The 18,083-nt window shown below is 38.3% G+C and overlaps 1 protein-coding gene across 2 annotated transcripts; it reads right to left on the bottom strand.

The window, feature by feature from the left end:
* LOC131777394 (uncharacterized) lies at window positions 1-17,215 on the bottom strand. Of its 2 annotated transcripts, none has more exons than XM_066163764.1 (9): window positions 17,055-17,215; window positions 13,124-13,177; window positions 12,696-12,788; window positions 12,075-12,161; window positions 3,746-3,907; window positions 3,048-3,074; window positions 2,681-2,710; window positions 1,824-1,926; window positions 1-1,263 (listed from the first exon to the last, which is right to left on the bottom strand). In XM_066163764.1, the coding sequence occupies exons 1-9, from the start codon at window positions 17,107-17,109 to the stop codon at window positions 1,128-1,130; spliced, it is 747 nt and encodes a 248-aa protein (XP_066019861.1). In that variant the 5' UTR covers window positions 17,110-17,215; the 3' UTR covers window positions 1-1,127. The 2 variants fall into 2 exon arrangements, with proteins under 2 accessions (XP_066019861.1, XP_066019860.1); XM_066163763.1 differs by having other exon boundaries at window positions 3,614-3,907; window positions 17,055-17,212.
* Window positions 17,216-18,083: the final 868 nt, after the last annotated feature.

Below are 18,083 nucleotides of genomic sequence, written 5' to 3'. Positions count from 1 at the left end.
TTTAGTTGAAACAGACGGCTGTTTTATTAAGAAAATAGAAGAGTATACATTGTCACGTTTCCTACATCAGGATTGTCTATATGTAGGAATTACCCATACCAGCACAGGGGCTAGACAGGTGAATGACTATTTTCACACGGGGTTTCCATGTATATGGAAGCACTTGCCCACCTAAAAATAACTCATAGTTCATTGCAAGGTTTCCTCCCCTCACAACCAGTACCCATATTTACATTTGGAAGAGGTGAGGCACTTTGAGCTTACAGTTTCTTGCCCAAGAACACAATGCAATGACCAAAACTGGACTGCTTAATGATGAGTCCAGTGCACCAACCATTCTGCCACCATGCCTCCTCCTCTGATCCTTATGATTGGAGTGGAGTGAATGGGGTCAATTGGAAAGGTTGGAACCCTTATAACATTGCAAATCCAATAGCGACTTAAGGCAACTTAATGCGACTTAAGGTGACTTCAGACGACTTAAGGCGACTTAAGTTCCCAAAGTAGACCTGAAACGGTTGAACTGAATAAAACACGACCTAAATTTTGAACACACTATCTAGCGATGAAAATGGTCTCCGTATGAAGAAACTATACCTCTGGCCTCGGTTTTTCAAATGCTGGATACCGCTTTTCCGCCGGATAAATTGCTAACCAGCTGATAGGTGTTAACAAAACATTCTATTCTTTCCGCTGTATGGCAATTTATCCAATGGACAGCGTTATCCGGCCTTCGAACAACCGAGGCTTTTTCTAAACCACTTTTAAAAAAATTTCTAACCAGTTTTCAAATAAGATAAATATAAGATAGTATCAAGAGCTTAAGGTGTACTAAGGTGCTGTTAAGCGATATGACACACTCATATTTTACAATCTTTCTTTCACGAGACGTGGAAAACGCATTTGCAAAATCGTTTTAGTTTCACGGGGTTCACGTCTAATCATGTTTTCTAGATAAGTTCTGACAAACGTTTACCATCATACGACTAAAACTGCGGACACTGATCTACGGACTAATATTGTTCCCATGTGACATCTAAAGTCCCCTAGTACACGTGTGGTAGACAGCTGAGCGGTGGCCATCTATGGGGTGCTTACTTTCTACATTTAAGACAGAAGAAAGCGTTTCATTGGCTGGGTGCTAGCTTTGGCCTCTCTTCAGACTGATTATAACTTTCCATGGCGACGTTTCCTCCAGGTTTGTCATCAGCATCAGCATCATTAGGTAACACAACATTTCTGTTTTTTCTCTTCCTCTTCAAACTAAAATAAAGAGATTGAAGAATAGCTTCACATTGATAATTCAAATCTCTTGATTTTTATTTGAATTTACGTGGTAAGGAGACAATGGAGGGAGCTGTACCCTTAAATGTGGAGCCTTTGTCTCCAAATAATACGGCTCAGACTCAAGACATAGCTGGAGTTATAGTGTTATACCTCTGGGCGCGTACGTTGCCCTAGCAGAACCTCTTTAAAATCGTTATTACATACAAGCACCGGAAAACTGTCAGGAAAGCTTGAAAAAATGCGAGGGGATTGCCTGGTATCCCAGTCTGGGGGAGAACTGGTACACAATAATGAAAATAAAAGTAAAAATAAAACCAGTAATAATAATAATAACAATAAGAGTAATAATGATAATAATGATATTGACATCCCACGAGACGGTTTGGAATGTTTGGTTTTTGTGAAGAAAGGAAAGTCCAAGAACTCCGAGGAAAACCCTCAGAGCAAGGACAAGAACCAACAATAAACTCAACCCACATGTGACACCAGATCCGGGATAAGAGGTTTTGGCGCTAAGAATTGTTATATTGACTTACCATCTGCAAACGATAATGACAACGATCATGAATACAACCACTCCTCCCACGCTAGCACCAATTATAATCCACATCCAGGATTTGGCATCCGGTTCTTCTGTTCCTACAGATGGTAAAGAAAACCAACACCAAAAGGAAAGATTAAACTTAAGTTCCCTCAAAAGCAGTGCGAAATAAATATAAGTCTCGATAACAGATATCGAAAAATCAATGTGGCGACAAGCCATATAATAGTCATTAAAGTAAAATTAATACTTATTGATAACATATGCTTCAAACCATCATTTTTCTAAAGGATGCAAGGGATGAAGGGCCATTGATCTCAAAACTTAGAGAGTTAGAAAACTTTAAACCTTTAAAGAAAACGGAAAACTGCGGAATATTTGTTTTACATAACGGTGGACAAAAAGAGTTTGCATGCCCTGTGTTTTAGCCATGGATTTGGTTGTTTCTCATGGGTACGTTTTCAAATTTTCGAAGGAGGACAGGTTTTTTTAAATAAGACCATGAACTGACATAACTGTACCAAGTGAATGCCTTGAAATTTAAGTAAGTTAAGTTTCTTGAAAATAGGATCTATGTGTGCCTTATATTTGGACTTGTTTATTTTCCCAATTACACGATTTCGCAAAATTACAACTCTACGAAGATAATAATTATATAAAATAATTAAGATATGAAAGTGTTATTAAGTTATAAAGCACGCGAAGAGAGAATTTGAAGAGGATAAAGACTAGATCTAACGATTGTATACCCACGGATTTTGATATTTTGTAAATGGCTTGAGGTTAGATAAAAATACTAAATGGTTGCCATCTGCTTCTGTATATAGATCAGTTTTTTTATATATGTTTTACCTCCAGTAGTGGACGGCTTTGTTGTGTTCGCTAAAAAAAATGAGAAAAAAATGGAAAAATATGCAATTACATGGCAACATAATTATCATAGGGCTTCAATACATTTAGCCATGTATGGTTTTATACGATTTTTAAAATAGAACCGTAGTATATGCGAACTTTTGTAAATCCAATTCTCGCGCGAAAAGACTTCATGTCCTAAGTTCCTAGTTTTTATATTAGTATTTTTTTTTATTTTGATTATTTCTCTGGGGTGATGTCGGTACTTACACATTGAAGATGCTTCTGTCTTGTCGCTACCAAACAACATCAAAATTAACACTAAGATGTGAATTTTTATTTTAATATTACTGATGACGGTACTTACCTGTAGTAGGCGGCTCTACTGTGCTCGCTGGAAAAATGAGGAAAAAATGGAAAAATATGCAATTACATGGCAACATAATTATCATAGGGCTTCAATACATTTAGCCATGTATGGTTTATATGATTTGTAAAATAGAACCATAGTATATTCGAACTTTTTAAATCCAGTTCTCACTCAAAAAGACTTTTAAATTCCTGGGTTTTTTTGTTTGTTTGTTTGATTGTTTTTTTTTTCATTTCCAAGATTATCTTTTTTTTATTTTATTATTTTTCTGGTTTTGAATTCGGTAATCACGCATTGAAGGTCAAAAACGGAGATGGCAATGAATTATGACGCTGAAAACGATAAGAACCATGAAGCTTATAAACGCATCACATCATAAGAGTTTTACGCATACCTACATACACATTCAGTTTCATATCCTCTTGTGAAACTTAAGGATAGTAAGACATTTATGGAAAATTTAGACATCATTTGAAATTTTCATCTCAAAACAGAGTCTTGTGCGTGCATGTTTTTCTCTGGTCAAACGTGCAGTTCTAAATGAATGCTGATTGTCGGAGTACCATTTAAATTGTAGATTTGAGTGGAATTGGGCTCTGGGGAAGACTCAGGAAGCTTCATGGACGAATAAATAGCTGGTGAACTTGCAAAAACGTAGGTAGAAGACGGCTGTTCAGTAAACATGGTTGACGCACCACTGCCTCGAGGACTGGCTGATATAGTGTAAAAAGTCGTCAAAGGAGTTGAAGAACTTTCCACAACCACAGCAGTAGTAAGTTTATCTTGAAGACTTTTTGTCATATTGGTGGAAGTCATCGAAGAATTCCCCAAGTGCAAAGACGAATTACTTCCAGATACTAAAAAATACAGAGTTGAATGGAAAAGACAAGCTAAATCAAAAAGGATGTCTTGACTGGATTTGGTAAGTTAAAATATCGAGCATGTAAAATGTATGGAGTACCTCGTTTTAACTAATTTTGACTTAAAGTGCAGCACATTCTAAGTGAAAGCTTCACTGCTGATGATCTCGATTTCGAAGAGCAACAAAGGAATGGAACAAACTAAGTGTGGACCTCAAACGGAGTACTAGTGTCAAAAACTTTAAGCGCTTCCTCTTTAAAATAATTTTAAATAATCAAATTCTCACGCAATTATTCATGTAAATTTTAAAATCTGTATATAACCACAATTTATAATTTTATTTTGCGATGTACAAAGGCTTTATTACTATCAATATTGTTACAACTACTGCTATTAGTTTGTTTTGTCTTTTTTTGAGGGCCATTAGGTCATCAGTTTTATTACTGTCAAATGTTACTCTCATAAATAAAGTCTTACCTACTTAACGTTTCGAACTAACCTGACTTGACTTTACATGAATAGCAAACAGATCACTTTTTTCTATCCCACTCATTGTTTTAGAAAGCTTTGGATAAAAGTCCGTAATTTTACCCATGATTACAAATTTTATTTTCATACAAAACATGACCTTTAAGATACGCGAGGTCGCCTGACAGCCGTGAAAGGTTCCTGTCAGTAATTCGATCGGAGAAGCTGTTTATAATAGTCTGACAAAAGTTTATTAGCATAGTCTGAGTTTTGAACCCAAATTTTAATCTGTATAAGATGTCATTTACCTCTTCTTCGCTTTACAGATATATTTCATTCGCTCTATTTTACGTCATTGCTCAAGGCCTCCAATTAATTCATGAATCGAAGACAAACGAAGTAAACTTCTAGTATTCTTATTTTCCGGCATTAGAAAAAACACGGCAATACTAACGGCTGACTCTAACACATCTGCCTCTGTCTTTATTTAACATATGATCCTTTTAATTATTTAGAATTTTACAGTCATGATGTAGTGAAACTAATTCTACCAGAGAAACATTATGTCGAAAACAATAACAAATTAGATTGTTTTGACTGTCCCCGGCCTTTTTTTTTTTCTTGGTTATGTTCTGCCCAGCATAATCACTATATAGTTATAACTTGCGTTTACCTAATCAATGCAACAGTTCTTAAATGGGATCGATCGATGCTTGTTGTTCTTCAGTAGCATTTGAAAAAAACAACATCGCAGTAAGGATGAGGCCTTCGACTGAATGCTGTTTAAAGAAACCTTAATGCTTCCGGATCCAATTTAGGCCTGAATTTCTCAGGATTCGTTCAATAGGCCCCATTAGATCTTCCATAGTGTTAAATGAATGAGAAATATATATATATATATATATATATATATATATATATATATATATATGTATATCAGTTTTTTGTTTTTTTTTGCGACGTTAAAGTTTACGTATCACAAAAAGAGTTTATCACAATTTACTAAGTACACTCCAGTATCACTTTTGCGTAATTTAGTTCTTCGATCGACCAAATAACAAACGCCGCTGCTTCTGAATGAAACGAACCTTAAAATGTGTTCTCTCCTTTTTATAAGAACCGTTGTCTGTTTCTTCCTTTTATCCGGCTCCTAAAACGCGGTTGTTTTGGACAATCTTATGCCTTCAAACCCTATTTTCACAGTACAAGAAGTTGACACTTATATACCTCGATTAAACAAGCGTTTCTTGAAGCCATCTTTAATTGACATGTTTGCAAGCCTGTCGAGTAACCTTAAACCTTGAAGTTTTTCAACGCATACCTACAGTTAAGTTTGGCCTTGACTAAACTTCGTTATATCAAATATTAGCAGGCGAGAAGGTTGACTTACCTTTATGGAAAACGATACAAAGAATCAAAACACAACACGCGCTTTGCCTCATACTTTCAAGTTAAGGGTCTTACCACTTTCTCGCTACATTCGCTTGATCACGCGAACTACAAACAAGGTTACTAGGCAACTTTGAAGGTCTCTTGAGAATTACGAAACGGTAAAAAAACTGTCTATGAAAACAATTTTTCAGTCGTTTTCAGTCGGAAAATGCTTTAGAACAAAAATACAAAGTATTTATCTGATTTATTCGATAGAAAACTCTATTTTTTTTATCAATATTACGAGACGTGTATACCTTGGTGACAACGCAATGTTTATGAATGAGCGACTGTTTGGGAACACTTCCGTTTTTTCTGAGGCACCGACGCGCCCTGTTTTCTGTCACTTATGACTAAGAAAGGTTTGACGTGATTTGGTGATCGCGAAAGATCTCAGCAGGATGTATATCGCATGACAGTCACAGCTCCCTCTGTCTTATCACCGGCAACCTAAACTCGATATAAGATTACATTTGTACTCTGTACAATATTTATGTCGCCTAACAGCAAACGGAAACAGGAAACGGTTGTGGTCGATAAAAAAAAATTTTAAGGGATTTGGTTTAAGGTAATTATAGCTTAACTCACTACAAGCACTTATTTTTGTGTCTTCGAGGTATATCGGAACTGAAGACTGACCATGACTAAAAGAACACAAAGGATGCGATTTACAGTCGGCATGTGATAGTTCTCACTTAGAAGAAAGCCGGAATCTAGGCTATTATTTTTACATAATTTGCGATCTAAGGTATAATTCGAATCCCTTAATCTGCTTATTAGTAAGGTTTTTAGGCCGATTTCACCGACTTGCAAACCCATCAATTCACCTTCTTGTACTATTTTTTATACATGTATACGCCATCAAAAAGGTTCTCTCATTATCATGCGCCAAAGAAGAATGGACTGCATCTCTAATCTACTCTGATGAAGGTCGAAGAGATGAACGAAAGTCGAAAAAGGTCGTTTCCATTTTATCACTAAATATACTCTTGCAAATAGTGTGCCAAGCTGTTCTCCATCTTGTCAAATTTGTTCTTTCTTTATTGGCTCTAGATTTATCGCTTTTTATCTCATCCCATGTGCGAGTATATGTCAAAAAGCGTTCGAGTCTTTTAAGCAGTTCGGACACAAAGCGAGAAAGGTCATATACACAATAGGAATAACAAACTCCAAGGCCGGTTACAGAAGAAAAAACCCACGCGAGTCTGGATTGTTATAGCGACGAGGAAATTATAATGAGCGTGTCCTGAGCGTTTGCAGTATGTGTGTTTTCAATTCCGTTCCAACGCAACTCGTTTTTAAAATATGGGGCAAAATATTTACCGCAACCCGTCAGTAAAAACGTGTGCATGTATCAGCTTGGTTAACAAGAGTAGAAGTCACTTTGAGCAAGCTTCGTTCTCTGTCGAATGCGGAAGTCGTTATTACAAGCTTTCTTTTTTTATCTCACGTCTGACCACTGCCAAAAGGTAAAGAATCCCTACGCTAGCCAAATATACGTAAAAATCACCTACCTCGATTTAAAATTGCGAGTAAAAGTATTGCATAAAAAGCCCTCTGCATGTTGCGAACGTGATACATTGCAGTATGGATTGCTTCCACAAAATTAATTTGACGGTTGATCTGACCTTACGTAAAAAGGTACGAAAGCCAGACGGTTCAAGTTTCAGTAAACAACGGATTTCGACGACTGGTTTATATTTATAGTTGTTGATAACAGTTAGTTTACCGCTTGACTGCCAGTTATTATCAAATTCATCTAGAACACGAAAGTTCACCACTTCTCCAAGGGGTTTGAATATTTAAATTATCTGATGTCTGATAATTTGGTTCAATCAGATGTGAGTCCGATCATAGCGACACACTCAATTTGATTGCATCATGTGGCGATCATTTGCTAGACGCGTGTAGGATCAGATTAAAGCGTGCCTGAAATTCTGGGCTGAACGTTACCCTGAAAGAACAAGTTTGAAATGCTGATTATTCGCTACAGAAACAGCAGATATAAAAGAGGGATTCTGGCAAATTTTGAAAACAACCATAATTTCAAGGCAACTCTTGAATATTAACCTTGGTTTCAAGTAAACCTTGAAATCGACCTTCATTTCAAAATGAAATGAGAGATTTCTGGCGGCCTTGATACGGGGACGTATTTTCTGCTTTGCGCGGTGAGTTCGTTTTGGTTAAAGGCGTACTTTGCTGCTGACCAAGGAGGGGTTGGTGTCACAGTCAGCACTGTGATGACTACGAGTGACGAGGACACAGTTCAGCAAGGGTCTTCGGGTGATGACAAGATCCAGTTGGTGCCAATGATGGGATCTGGGGTGCCGTCAGGAGACTCTGTGGTTAAGTTTGGTGGAGAAGAAAGTGTTAGTTATGCAAAGGTCATGGTAAGAGCAAAGCTCTAGTAATCTCTGCCCGTTCTCATGTAGCTTTCCGATGCCAAAATGGCCGATGCTACGGGACCAGGAGTTGTAGTCAGCTCCAACTCGGGCATTGAATTCTCCAAGCATGTACAAGTGTTCTGTGGCGGAGATATTTCTGATGGTTGTCTCAAGCTTCTCGTAAAACTCGTCCTTTATCTAAGCTGTGGAACAGAGTGTGGGAGCATAACTGCTCAGGATGTTAACTGGGCCTGATGAGGTTGATAGGCGAAGAGAGAGGATTTGGGCTGTTCCTTTTAACTGTGGCGGTTCGATGGAGGACCGTAGTGAATTTCTCCATGCGAATCCAATGCCATCTGATCTTTCCTCCTTCGGTTCCCTTCACCGCCAAAAGAATGTGTAATCCTGTTCTCTTAGGCTACCGCTGGATGGGAGTCTTGTCTCCTGCAGAGCAGCAATGTCAATGTTGAGCCTCCTGAGTTCACGGTTCATGATTGCCGTTTTCCTGGCGTCGTCAATCTGTTGTGGATCATCGGAGAGGCCTGGACATAATGTTCTGACATTCCAGCTTGCTAGTCACAAGATTTTTACTTTTCTCTTTCTTCTGTCTTTGCCTGGTGCGGGGTTTACAGTCTGCTTTTCGGTCTATTCCCTGAGCTCCAAGCACCCATTGAAGCAGGCAGACTATGGCGGGTGAGCACCTTACTGGCTGGGGGTTGCCCAGCTTGAAGAAGGCGGTAGCTGACCAGTAGAACTGCGACGGTCCTTCCAACCGTCGAAGACATCCCGCAGCGTCCGAGCTTACGCTAATCACTCAGGACTCAGGACTACTGCCTCCCATGTTGTTTCTGAAGCTGTGAGCAGCGGCACTAAAGTGACCTCTCCAGGGTGCGAGCCTAGGCGAGGTGAATAGAGATCCTAGGGTGCCCAGGCGACAGGATCACCCTCTTGGCCTCACTAATGTAGTTCAAAGGAGCGCGGAGCGATATGTTTGGCACCAGCTTGGCTGCAAGAGCTGCTGAAAGGAAGTCACAGTTGGCATCCCACCGCCCACCCAAACAATTTTTGTTTGGGTTTAGTCCCATAGGCTGGCTACCGACCATGGCCAACGAGCCCAGCCTGCCCTTTTTTGATTTAGGACAAGGATTATCCAGCAAAAATGTGGACTTAAATCACAGTTCTGATGTTTGTCATATTGGACAAAGCTCATAGCAAGCATGCTTATAGAACCAACGCATGCTTGGGATTTAACATCCACTGTTTACCTCCAGGTCTGTTGTGGAACTGAGTACTGTTGACCACAGCCACTGAGAAAAGGGAGATGAAAGCAAAGAAGTTCTACGTAGAGGACAAACAGACACATTTAAATTTGCGACCAAAAGTCTTAGGAATCTTACTCACGTGACACTGGGACATCGAAGACGGCAGGGATCTGTTGTCAAGGGCACTGGGAAAGAGACTGGTTGATTCTTACATGTGACCAACCCTGAGACAGGGGAAAAGTAGGCTTTGTGCTGACTCTTTTTAACGCAACTTGACTTGTTTCTTAAGTAAAACGGAAATTTAATTCTTTTGAAGGACTCTTGGAGTTAGCGACAAAACATTTAATTTGAACGGTTCTTGGTTAAAAAAAAAACTCTCTTTTTTAAATGCCGCAAATGTCATCAAAAGTATTTACAGAGCAACAACTGTTAACGAGATGCAGCCAACATCACACAGCATACGTGAATAAGCACTTGAAGTGACATTGTGTTGTTGTTATTGTTATTAATTGTTGTTTTTGTTGCTGCCTGTAATTCTGCGTTTGTTTTAGACCTTCATCTTGTCCAGTATCCAGTAAAAGTCTTCACCGCTGACGTAGCATAGCGACGTAGACACTACACGACACTTTCATGGAAACAAACGCAAAATTACAATAAAAAATTACAATAAAAACAACAATAACAATAACAGCAACATAATGTCACTTCAAGTGCCTATTCCCGTATGCTGCGTGATGTTGGCTGCATCTCGTTACCAGTTGTTGCTCTGTAAATACTTTTGATGACATTTGCTGCACTTAAACACAAACAATGTTTTTTAACCATGAACCGTCCAAGTTATATGGTTTGTCGCTAACTCCAAGAGTCCTTCAAAAGAATTAAATTTCCGTTTTACCATAGAAACAATCCAAGTTACGTTAAACAGAGTCAACACAAAGCTTGCTTTTTCCCTGTCCCAGGTTTGGTCACAAACACTTGATGTAAAAACCAACCAGTCTCTTTCCCAGTTCCCTTGACAACAGATCCCTGCCGTCTTTGATGTCTCAGTGTCACGTGAGTAAGGTTCTCAAGAATTTTAGTCGCAAATTTAAATGTGTCTGTTTGTCCCCTACATAGAAAATTGTTCTTTGCGCTATTTTCTATCGAATATTCCTGATATTTCCTCTCTTCTCCTTCAAGTACGATCCAAGCATTCTGAGTTGTCCCGGCATTTTGCTTGTCACTTGCAAGGAAAGTAAGTTCAAAGGCTACAAAAAGGGAATCAAAAAAAGGAATTATGTAGGGAATGATTATAGTTTTAGGGTAAGTACATTTAACTGAATTACACCACATCTAGAACTTTTAGAGCTGCAAACATCGTTGGAAACCAATTTGGGCTTCATGATTAATTGTATATTATATTCGAAAAAATTTTACCTACTTTTCATAGTAAAAGACATACACTAGGGAACTTATGGGGAAAACTCCATAAAGTTCACAGGGACTGGTCGAAGGAACTTTAGGCAGGGTTTCTGTTGAGTCACGAACACAATCTGTAGTTCTCTTAAACATGATTACAAAATAAGATCCTTTGTTTTATGGAATTCAATATACCCAAAAATTGGAGAGCGGCTAATACTCACTTGTAAGCGCTCGCGAGTCGGGACTCTTTCTAGCATTTGTGCATGTCAGCTCTCGCACTAGGCTTCGTCGAAGTAGTTCTTTCGTCTTCCTTCGCTCACTGAAGAGTCCAACGCGTATTTGATGGCAGAAAATTGTTAGTTGTTTATTGTGACAAATTTTTTTCTTTAACTTCTTTCAAAATCCCTTGTTTACTGAAACTTGAACCATCTGGCGTTCGTAACTTTCTACGTAAGGTCAGATCAACCGTCAAACCAATTAATTTTGTGGAAGCAATCCATACTGCAATGAAATACTTCAATGCAATATTTCACTCGCAATTTTAAATTAAGATAGTTGATTTTTATGTATATTTAGCAAGGGTAGGTATTCTTTACCTTTTAGGAGTGGTCAGACGTGAGATAAAAAAGGCTTGTATGAACGACCTCTGCTTTTGACAGAGAACGTAGCTTGCTCAAAGTGACTTCTACTCTTATTAACCTGGCTGATACATGAACACGTTTTTACTGACGGGTTGCGGTAAATATTTTGCCCAATTTTTAAAAACGAGTTGCGTTGGAACTGAATTGAAAACACACATACTGCAAACGCTCAAGACACGCTAAATATAATTTCCTTAACGCTGTAACAATCCGGTTTTTTCTTCTGTAACCGGCCTCGGAGTTTGTTATTTTTATTGTGCATCTGACACCTCTCGCTTTGTGTCCGAACTGCTTAACCCTATTGAGACCCTCATTAAGTAAAAATGTCAGAGAAGACCACAGAAAAATCGAAAAAACGAACAGCACTTGGTCGTAAAGTTGAACTAATATTTTTTCCTGGGATTCCCAATGGTGAGATTAAAATGGCGATGGACTTATATTGCACACATCTATCTGCCTCTGTTTTCTTAAGAATTTCAGAAATCTGTTGAATGGCGGGAGTCCGTGTCCCAAGAAGTGGCGAGTAAATCGTTCTAATTTGCTCATCAAACAAGGCACCAAAATAAAGGAACTTACCGTCAGAAATGAGGGATTGCGTAGGGACAACTGCAGACGTAGAACTTTCAAGAATTATGCTCGGAGTGGACTGGATGTAAGGCATAGCTTCGTAGGCCAAAGAAAAAGAAAAGTCATTTAAGCTGAAAGATCGAATACACTTTAACACAATAGTGTCATTACAATAAAATGCGATGGACTCACAACAACATTTCTTCCTGAGGAATCATTTCACGATCCTGAGTTTAACAATAACTTAACTGTAAAATGACGGATGTCAGTGTATCAAGAAGTGGCGAAAACTGTGCTCATCAAATGCGTAACGCACCCATAGAAAAGAAAACTTTGGAACTTACGATCCGGCATGTCCATTGCATACATGGAACCGTCGAGAAGTGAGCTCGGAGTGGACTGGATGCCAGGCATAGCTACATAGGCCAAAGAAAAAGAAAAGTCATGATGGCTGAAAAATCGAGTACACAATAGTGTTATTACAATAAAATGCGATGGAATCACATCCATATTTCTTCCGAAGGAATCATTTCACTGTAAAATGGCGGATGTCAGTGTACCAAGAAGTGGCGAAAACTGTGCTCATCAAATGCGCAACGCACCCATAGAAAGGAAAACTTTGGAACTTATTTTCTGAGGCAGAAATAAGGATTGGTGAAGGGACATCTGTAGACGTGGAACCGTCGAGAAGTGAGCTCGGAGTGGACTGGATGCCAGGCACAGCTACATAGGCCAAAGAAAAAGAAAAGTCATGATGGCTGAAAAATCGAGTACACTTTAACACAATAATGTTATTTAAATAAAATGCGATGGAATCACATCCATATTTCTTCCGAAGGAATCATTTCACGATCCTCAATAATGTAAACATGTCAGCCAAATTCGTCTATTTATTAATGATTCGTAGAAAGACTCTCATACTTGATTTAAGACTCCTAGTAGTATTCGAAGACACCTAGTGTTTGAATTCGTACAGCCCCATCTTACAACATGAACTTAAAGTCTTACTTCGGTATTTCAATTCTTTAAATAAATGATGTATGTGTAGGTATACTTACTAGACGAGACCTCGGATGATGCGCTGATAGTAGTGCCGTAAGAACCTGAAACAGCTACAAACAGTAGGCTTTATGAGAATTTTGACAAAGGAATCAGTTTTAATGTAAGAAGCTTGGTATAGACCAGAGGCGGATCTGGGGGAGGGGCCCGGGGGCCCTGGGCTCCCCTTTTTTCGGGTAAAGAAAAAGGAATCGCAGAAAGAAGAAAAGCCGGCAGGGCAAGCCACAAAAAACCGGCCCCACCTTAGCTCAAGGTCGGGATCCGCCACTGTAGACTATACGTTGATATACATTGAGTGGAAATGTCTGAGAGGATCGCAGAAAATCGAAAACGTACGGCACATGGTGGAAAAATGCAAAGACTAATATTTTCCCTCAGGATTCCCCATAATTAGCAAGCAATCGCGATGTACTTGTATCGCAGTGATCTGCTTCTATTTCAGTTCTTATGAATTACAGAAAACTGTAAAATGGTGGATGTCATTGTCCTAAGAAACGGCGAAAAACTGTGCTCATCAAATGCACAATGCACCCATAGCAAGGAAAACTTTGGAACTTAATTTCCGAGGCAGAAATTAGGATTCGCGAAGGGACAACTGCAGACGTAGAACCGTCAAGAATTATGCTCGGGGTGGACTGGATACCAGGCACAAGTACATTGGCCAAAGAAAAAGAAAAGTCATGATCGCTGAAATGTCGAACGTAATAGTGTTAATATAACACAATACTGTTATTACAATAAAATGCAATGAACACCCAACCATATTATTTCCCTGTTTTGACTGACATTACCACAATGTTGGTATTGCCCCTGTACTCTTAAACGTTTGGCAAATAACATATTAATTATAAGTAATCATTTCATGATCCCAAGCTGAACTAAGAATGCAAACATATCAGCCGAATTCTTCTACTTATCAGTCATTCATACAAGGACTTTCATACTTGATTTAAGACTCCTATCTTAATGAAGTTACCAATTTTTTTGTATTTATACTGCCCTCTAATATGCCGTGAGCTTGAATTATTATTTCAATTCTTCCAATAAATTATAATACACAGTATTTATGGAGCGCTAATTCCCAATGGTCCAAAAGCGCTTTATCAGTGACACAGGGGCATAACAAACGGAGAATTCACGGAAGATAATATATTGTATGATCTGGTGGCATTAGGGCCACAATGACATTTACACATTGAGATAGAAGATGAAGACAACTGGGATGATCCATTTATAGAAGTACCGAAGGAACCTGGAAAAGCTAAAAGCATGCAGCATTTATGAGAATTTTGACTTAGAAACCAGTTTCAATAATGAAAGTGAAAATGTCTCAGAGGACTTCGAGAAAATCGAAAAACGTGTAGCACATGGTTGAAAATTTAATACCTTATGGGATATGCAATAATGAGCTTACAAACTCCATTAATTATTTTGCCTAGATCTGCTTCCAGTATTTCAGACAGCTGTAAAATGGCGAAATTAGTGCCTCAGGAAACTGTCTAATTAGTTTTTCCCATTTAAAGCGCAAAAGAAAGCAAGCCCATATCATTAAAAAAATTTCTAGGACATTTTCTATTAAAGAACAAAAGCTGAAAAAACACTCTATCAAGTTTCTGGCTCAGTAAAGAGTTATTTAATGCTCAGCTTGTGTACATCGAGTTATGGATGCGCTCGGGAAGTTTGGAGAGCTCGAGAGAAGCGTAAGAGTTGCTCGAGGCGCAGTCGAGAGCAACTTTGGGTCTTTCAAGTGCTCTCCTTCACTTTCCAAGAGAAAGGATGAGTTTCACGGGAACGAGTCATTGTGACATTAATATGGCCAAAATTTAATCGCCATACAGTCTCATTTCGTTTGTCAATCATTATATTCACGACGAATAAATCTGAGTTGTAGCCTTAGCGCATTTTTCTAAAAAACAACCGATGAAACAATACATCTATATGCAATACATCTATATATTTTGTATTGATTTCAATTATGCTAAACGTGACTCTTTTCCTGAAAGGATTCTTTGAATTTATGGATATCACAACAGACAATAACATGTCTACAAAGCCTTTGTAGCAGATCAAGTCAAAGATAGTAACTGGACTCACTATCGAATGGACCAAGTAAGTTCCATGCAGCTTGGGTTAACACAGTCCTTAGTTGCAATTCATTAAACTGCAACTATACAAAGTTTTCTTCGAGTTAATGGTGAACTATGTTCATGTCATGTAAATCAGTTACATATGAATACAAAACCTGATTATTCATGATTCTTTTGTATTCAAACCCGAATACAAAATTATAGCGTATTAAACTTTATGCTTGGCATATTTCAGTCCAGGGTCAAAAGGAAGAGTAACAATGTTTCCGAGTCTTCAAAAGTTAATATCGACGTCTAAGATATTGCTTAAATTCTTCGAAAGATTACTGAGAGGATAAAATTAATGACGGGGCTTTTACCATGAGATAGTTTAGGAATTAATAACACCGGAAATAACGTTAATGAATCTACCTTCTAAAGAACCGATGCTGCCAGTAGCCGTGGGCATACACGCTAATGTAGTGTTTGAATCTCCCTCATGATAAATACAATAAATTCCTTGTTGCGGTCAAATTTCAATTTATGCGCTTTCCCAGCACTTAGATGGCCTAATGATCTCTCTGATATCACAAAAGATAAAATCTAGTCAGATATCAGCTTTAGTACCTCTCTAGCTCCTCCCCAGGAGGGTCTCAATGGGTTAAACCGTTAGCCGTAAAATGTCTTATACATTTTCCTTGATTTTGTATGGTGTAATGAGTTAGATGAGGAGAGGTAAAACGCTAACCACCTTCATTACATAACACTAATTTTTTTTTAACCTTATTCGTGGACAATTCTGACTTGTCCATACCTGATTATCTTAGTTTTGTTTTGTTTTGTTTTGTCGTTGCTAGGCAAAACTAATTTAAGATTTGATTATCAACCACAAAAGTCAGACATGAAAGAAGTCAATTTAAATCTTATGGTTCAATAACAATCAGATTCTTTAGCTAAACGTTAAAATTTGTCCAAGAGAAAAAAACGTATCCTCAAATACGTAGGTAGGAAAACGTTAATAAAGACTATCGTAGGGGTACGAAAAAGTCGTTATTAAGTAATAATTTGGTGCGTATCATTAAATAACAATAGGAGCCTATGGGCTCCTGATAACAATCCTTTTTAGATGTAAATTTAACTGCGTGATTGCGAAAAATTTCAATACTGTAATCATTGAGCTAGTTTGCAAATTCTTGTAGCTATTTTACTTGACCTTAACAAGTTTTTCTTATTGGCAGATTTCCTCTTTAATAAGAGATTCTTTCTCAATCCAAAAGGTAAATACATCACTAACGAAGAAATCTACATCGAGTTTCAAAATGGTATAGTTTAAACACGTTAGTTTGTATCAATTGTTCTTCTTTGTAATCAGAGCAAAGGGGATAAGTTTCGAAAGAAACTTTGGTGCTGCTTTGGTGGGGTCTTCACTAGACAGTTTCGTTTTATCAACTAAGTTGTAGTTAAAGTTTTTTGTCAAGCACGACAGCAAACGGTTAGGTCCAGTTAAGTTCTCTGCCACTGACATCACCCGCCCATCCTTTATGACACTCGGTTTGATATCAAAACTTATTTACTGTTGCACCACTAGACTGCCAATAGAAATAATATGATCCCTTTGCCTAACATGAATAAAAAATAACTTTACATCCTGTTTCCCTTCCTCATAACAAATGCTATTGCAAAAATCAAGCAAGATCATGAGTAAGTTCAAGTCATCAGCACTTTTTCAAACAGATGAGTTATTCAGACGGCGACAACAAACTCGAGCTGCGATCATCAATGCAACAAAAGAGTTCCTCAAATCTCATTTTTCGGTCGGTGGTGTCAAAATGGTCCAACTGTAAATTTGAAGTAAGGTACTTACCTAGGAAGGAAACTCGAAGAAAAAGCAAAATTTCAGCTGTCCGCATCCTTGCCATGTTAGGTAACAAATTGATTATTGAGGGACTGTTTAGTTAGATCAGTCTTCCGTAAACTCCATTAAAAACTGCCAGTCACGATTTTTGACCTTGTTTTTGTTTGATTGTTTTAAAATTCTCCTCACTTACCGTTAATTTTTCAGTTGTATAATATCAAATTAAGACATGAAAACATGCGATACTTTCCCGACTTGCCAACACTTTCGACCAGCTGGTCGAGTTTCTTGCGTGAAGGGAGCCTAACAAGAATGTATCAGTTTCTGTTGCGAATAATCAGCATTTTACACTTTTTCTTTCCGGTTAACGTTCAGCCTGGAATTTCAAGCGTGTTTTGTTCTGATCGTGCACGTGCCTAGCTAATGATCGCCACAAGCAATAAAACTGAGCGTGTCGCTATGATCGGACTCATATCTGATTGAATAAAGGGGTCAGTGGAGGACATGACAAAGGGCTAATACTCGAAACGTCAGCTTTAGAAAGATTTTACGGTGGCCAATTGATAAAACCAATAATGCAAGATTGGATGGTACCGGACAGAAGTTACCATTGAGAAAAAAGGAGACATATCCATGAGCCTTATAAAAATAACACCTTGTACCTCCCCCCTCCGCCCTTTTCGTCGTTCAAAGCACAATTATTTCGCACATTCAAGGCAATTTAGAGATAGTAAGGTAACATAAGTGTTTGTAAGATATCTTTTAACATTTGGGACACAAATATTCTGACGCGAAATCTTTATATGACCTCCTCTCATCTCAAAAAGGCGTGCTTATGAGAAGTTATCATCCGAAGTCAGACATGGAACATGGACGGAAAGCTAAGAACTTATCGTTCCCTAAAATTACCGTCAAATTTGCATTGCTCGTACCAGGTCCCTACTCAGCCACGTCAGTGCATAATCCAATATAGCGGCACCCAGAAGCCCTCGCGAACTTAACGGCGGAATTTTGAAAATATTACCCAGCCCATGTCGT

The sequence above is a fragment of the Pocillopora verrucosa genome, chromosome 3 (genome assembly GCF_036669915.1).
Source record: "Pocillopora verrucosa isolate sample1 chromosome 3, ASM3666991v2, whole genome shotgun sequence".
Taxonomy (NCBI): domain Eukaryota; kingdom Metazoa; phylum Cnidaria; class Anthozoa; order Scleractinia; family Pocilloporidae; genus Pocillopora; species Pocillopora verrucosa.
Note: the sequence above shows the minus strand (reverse complement) of the source record. Positions and strands in the feature narration are given on the sequence as shown.

Bases quoted from the DNA above. Each gene is read 5' to 3' on its own strand.
- LOC131777394 (XM_066163763.1), bottom strand. From the start codon at position 17,109: ATGGCAAGGATGCGGACAGCTGAAATTTTGCTTTTTCTTCGAGTTTCC. The intron at 12,789-13,123 runs GTAAGTATACCT...TGGCCTATGTAG, and splicing joins ATCATCCGAGGTCTCGTCTA to CTGTGCCTGGCATCCAGTCC. The intron at 1,264-1,823 runs GTAAGTCAATAT...TCTTTATTTTAG, and splicing joins GTCATTATCGTTTGCAGATG to TTTGAAGAGGAAGAGAAAAA.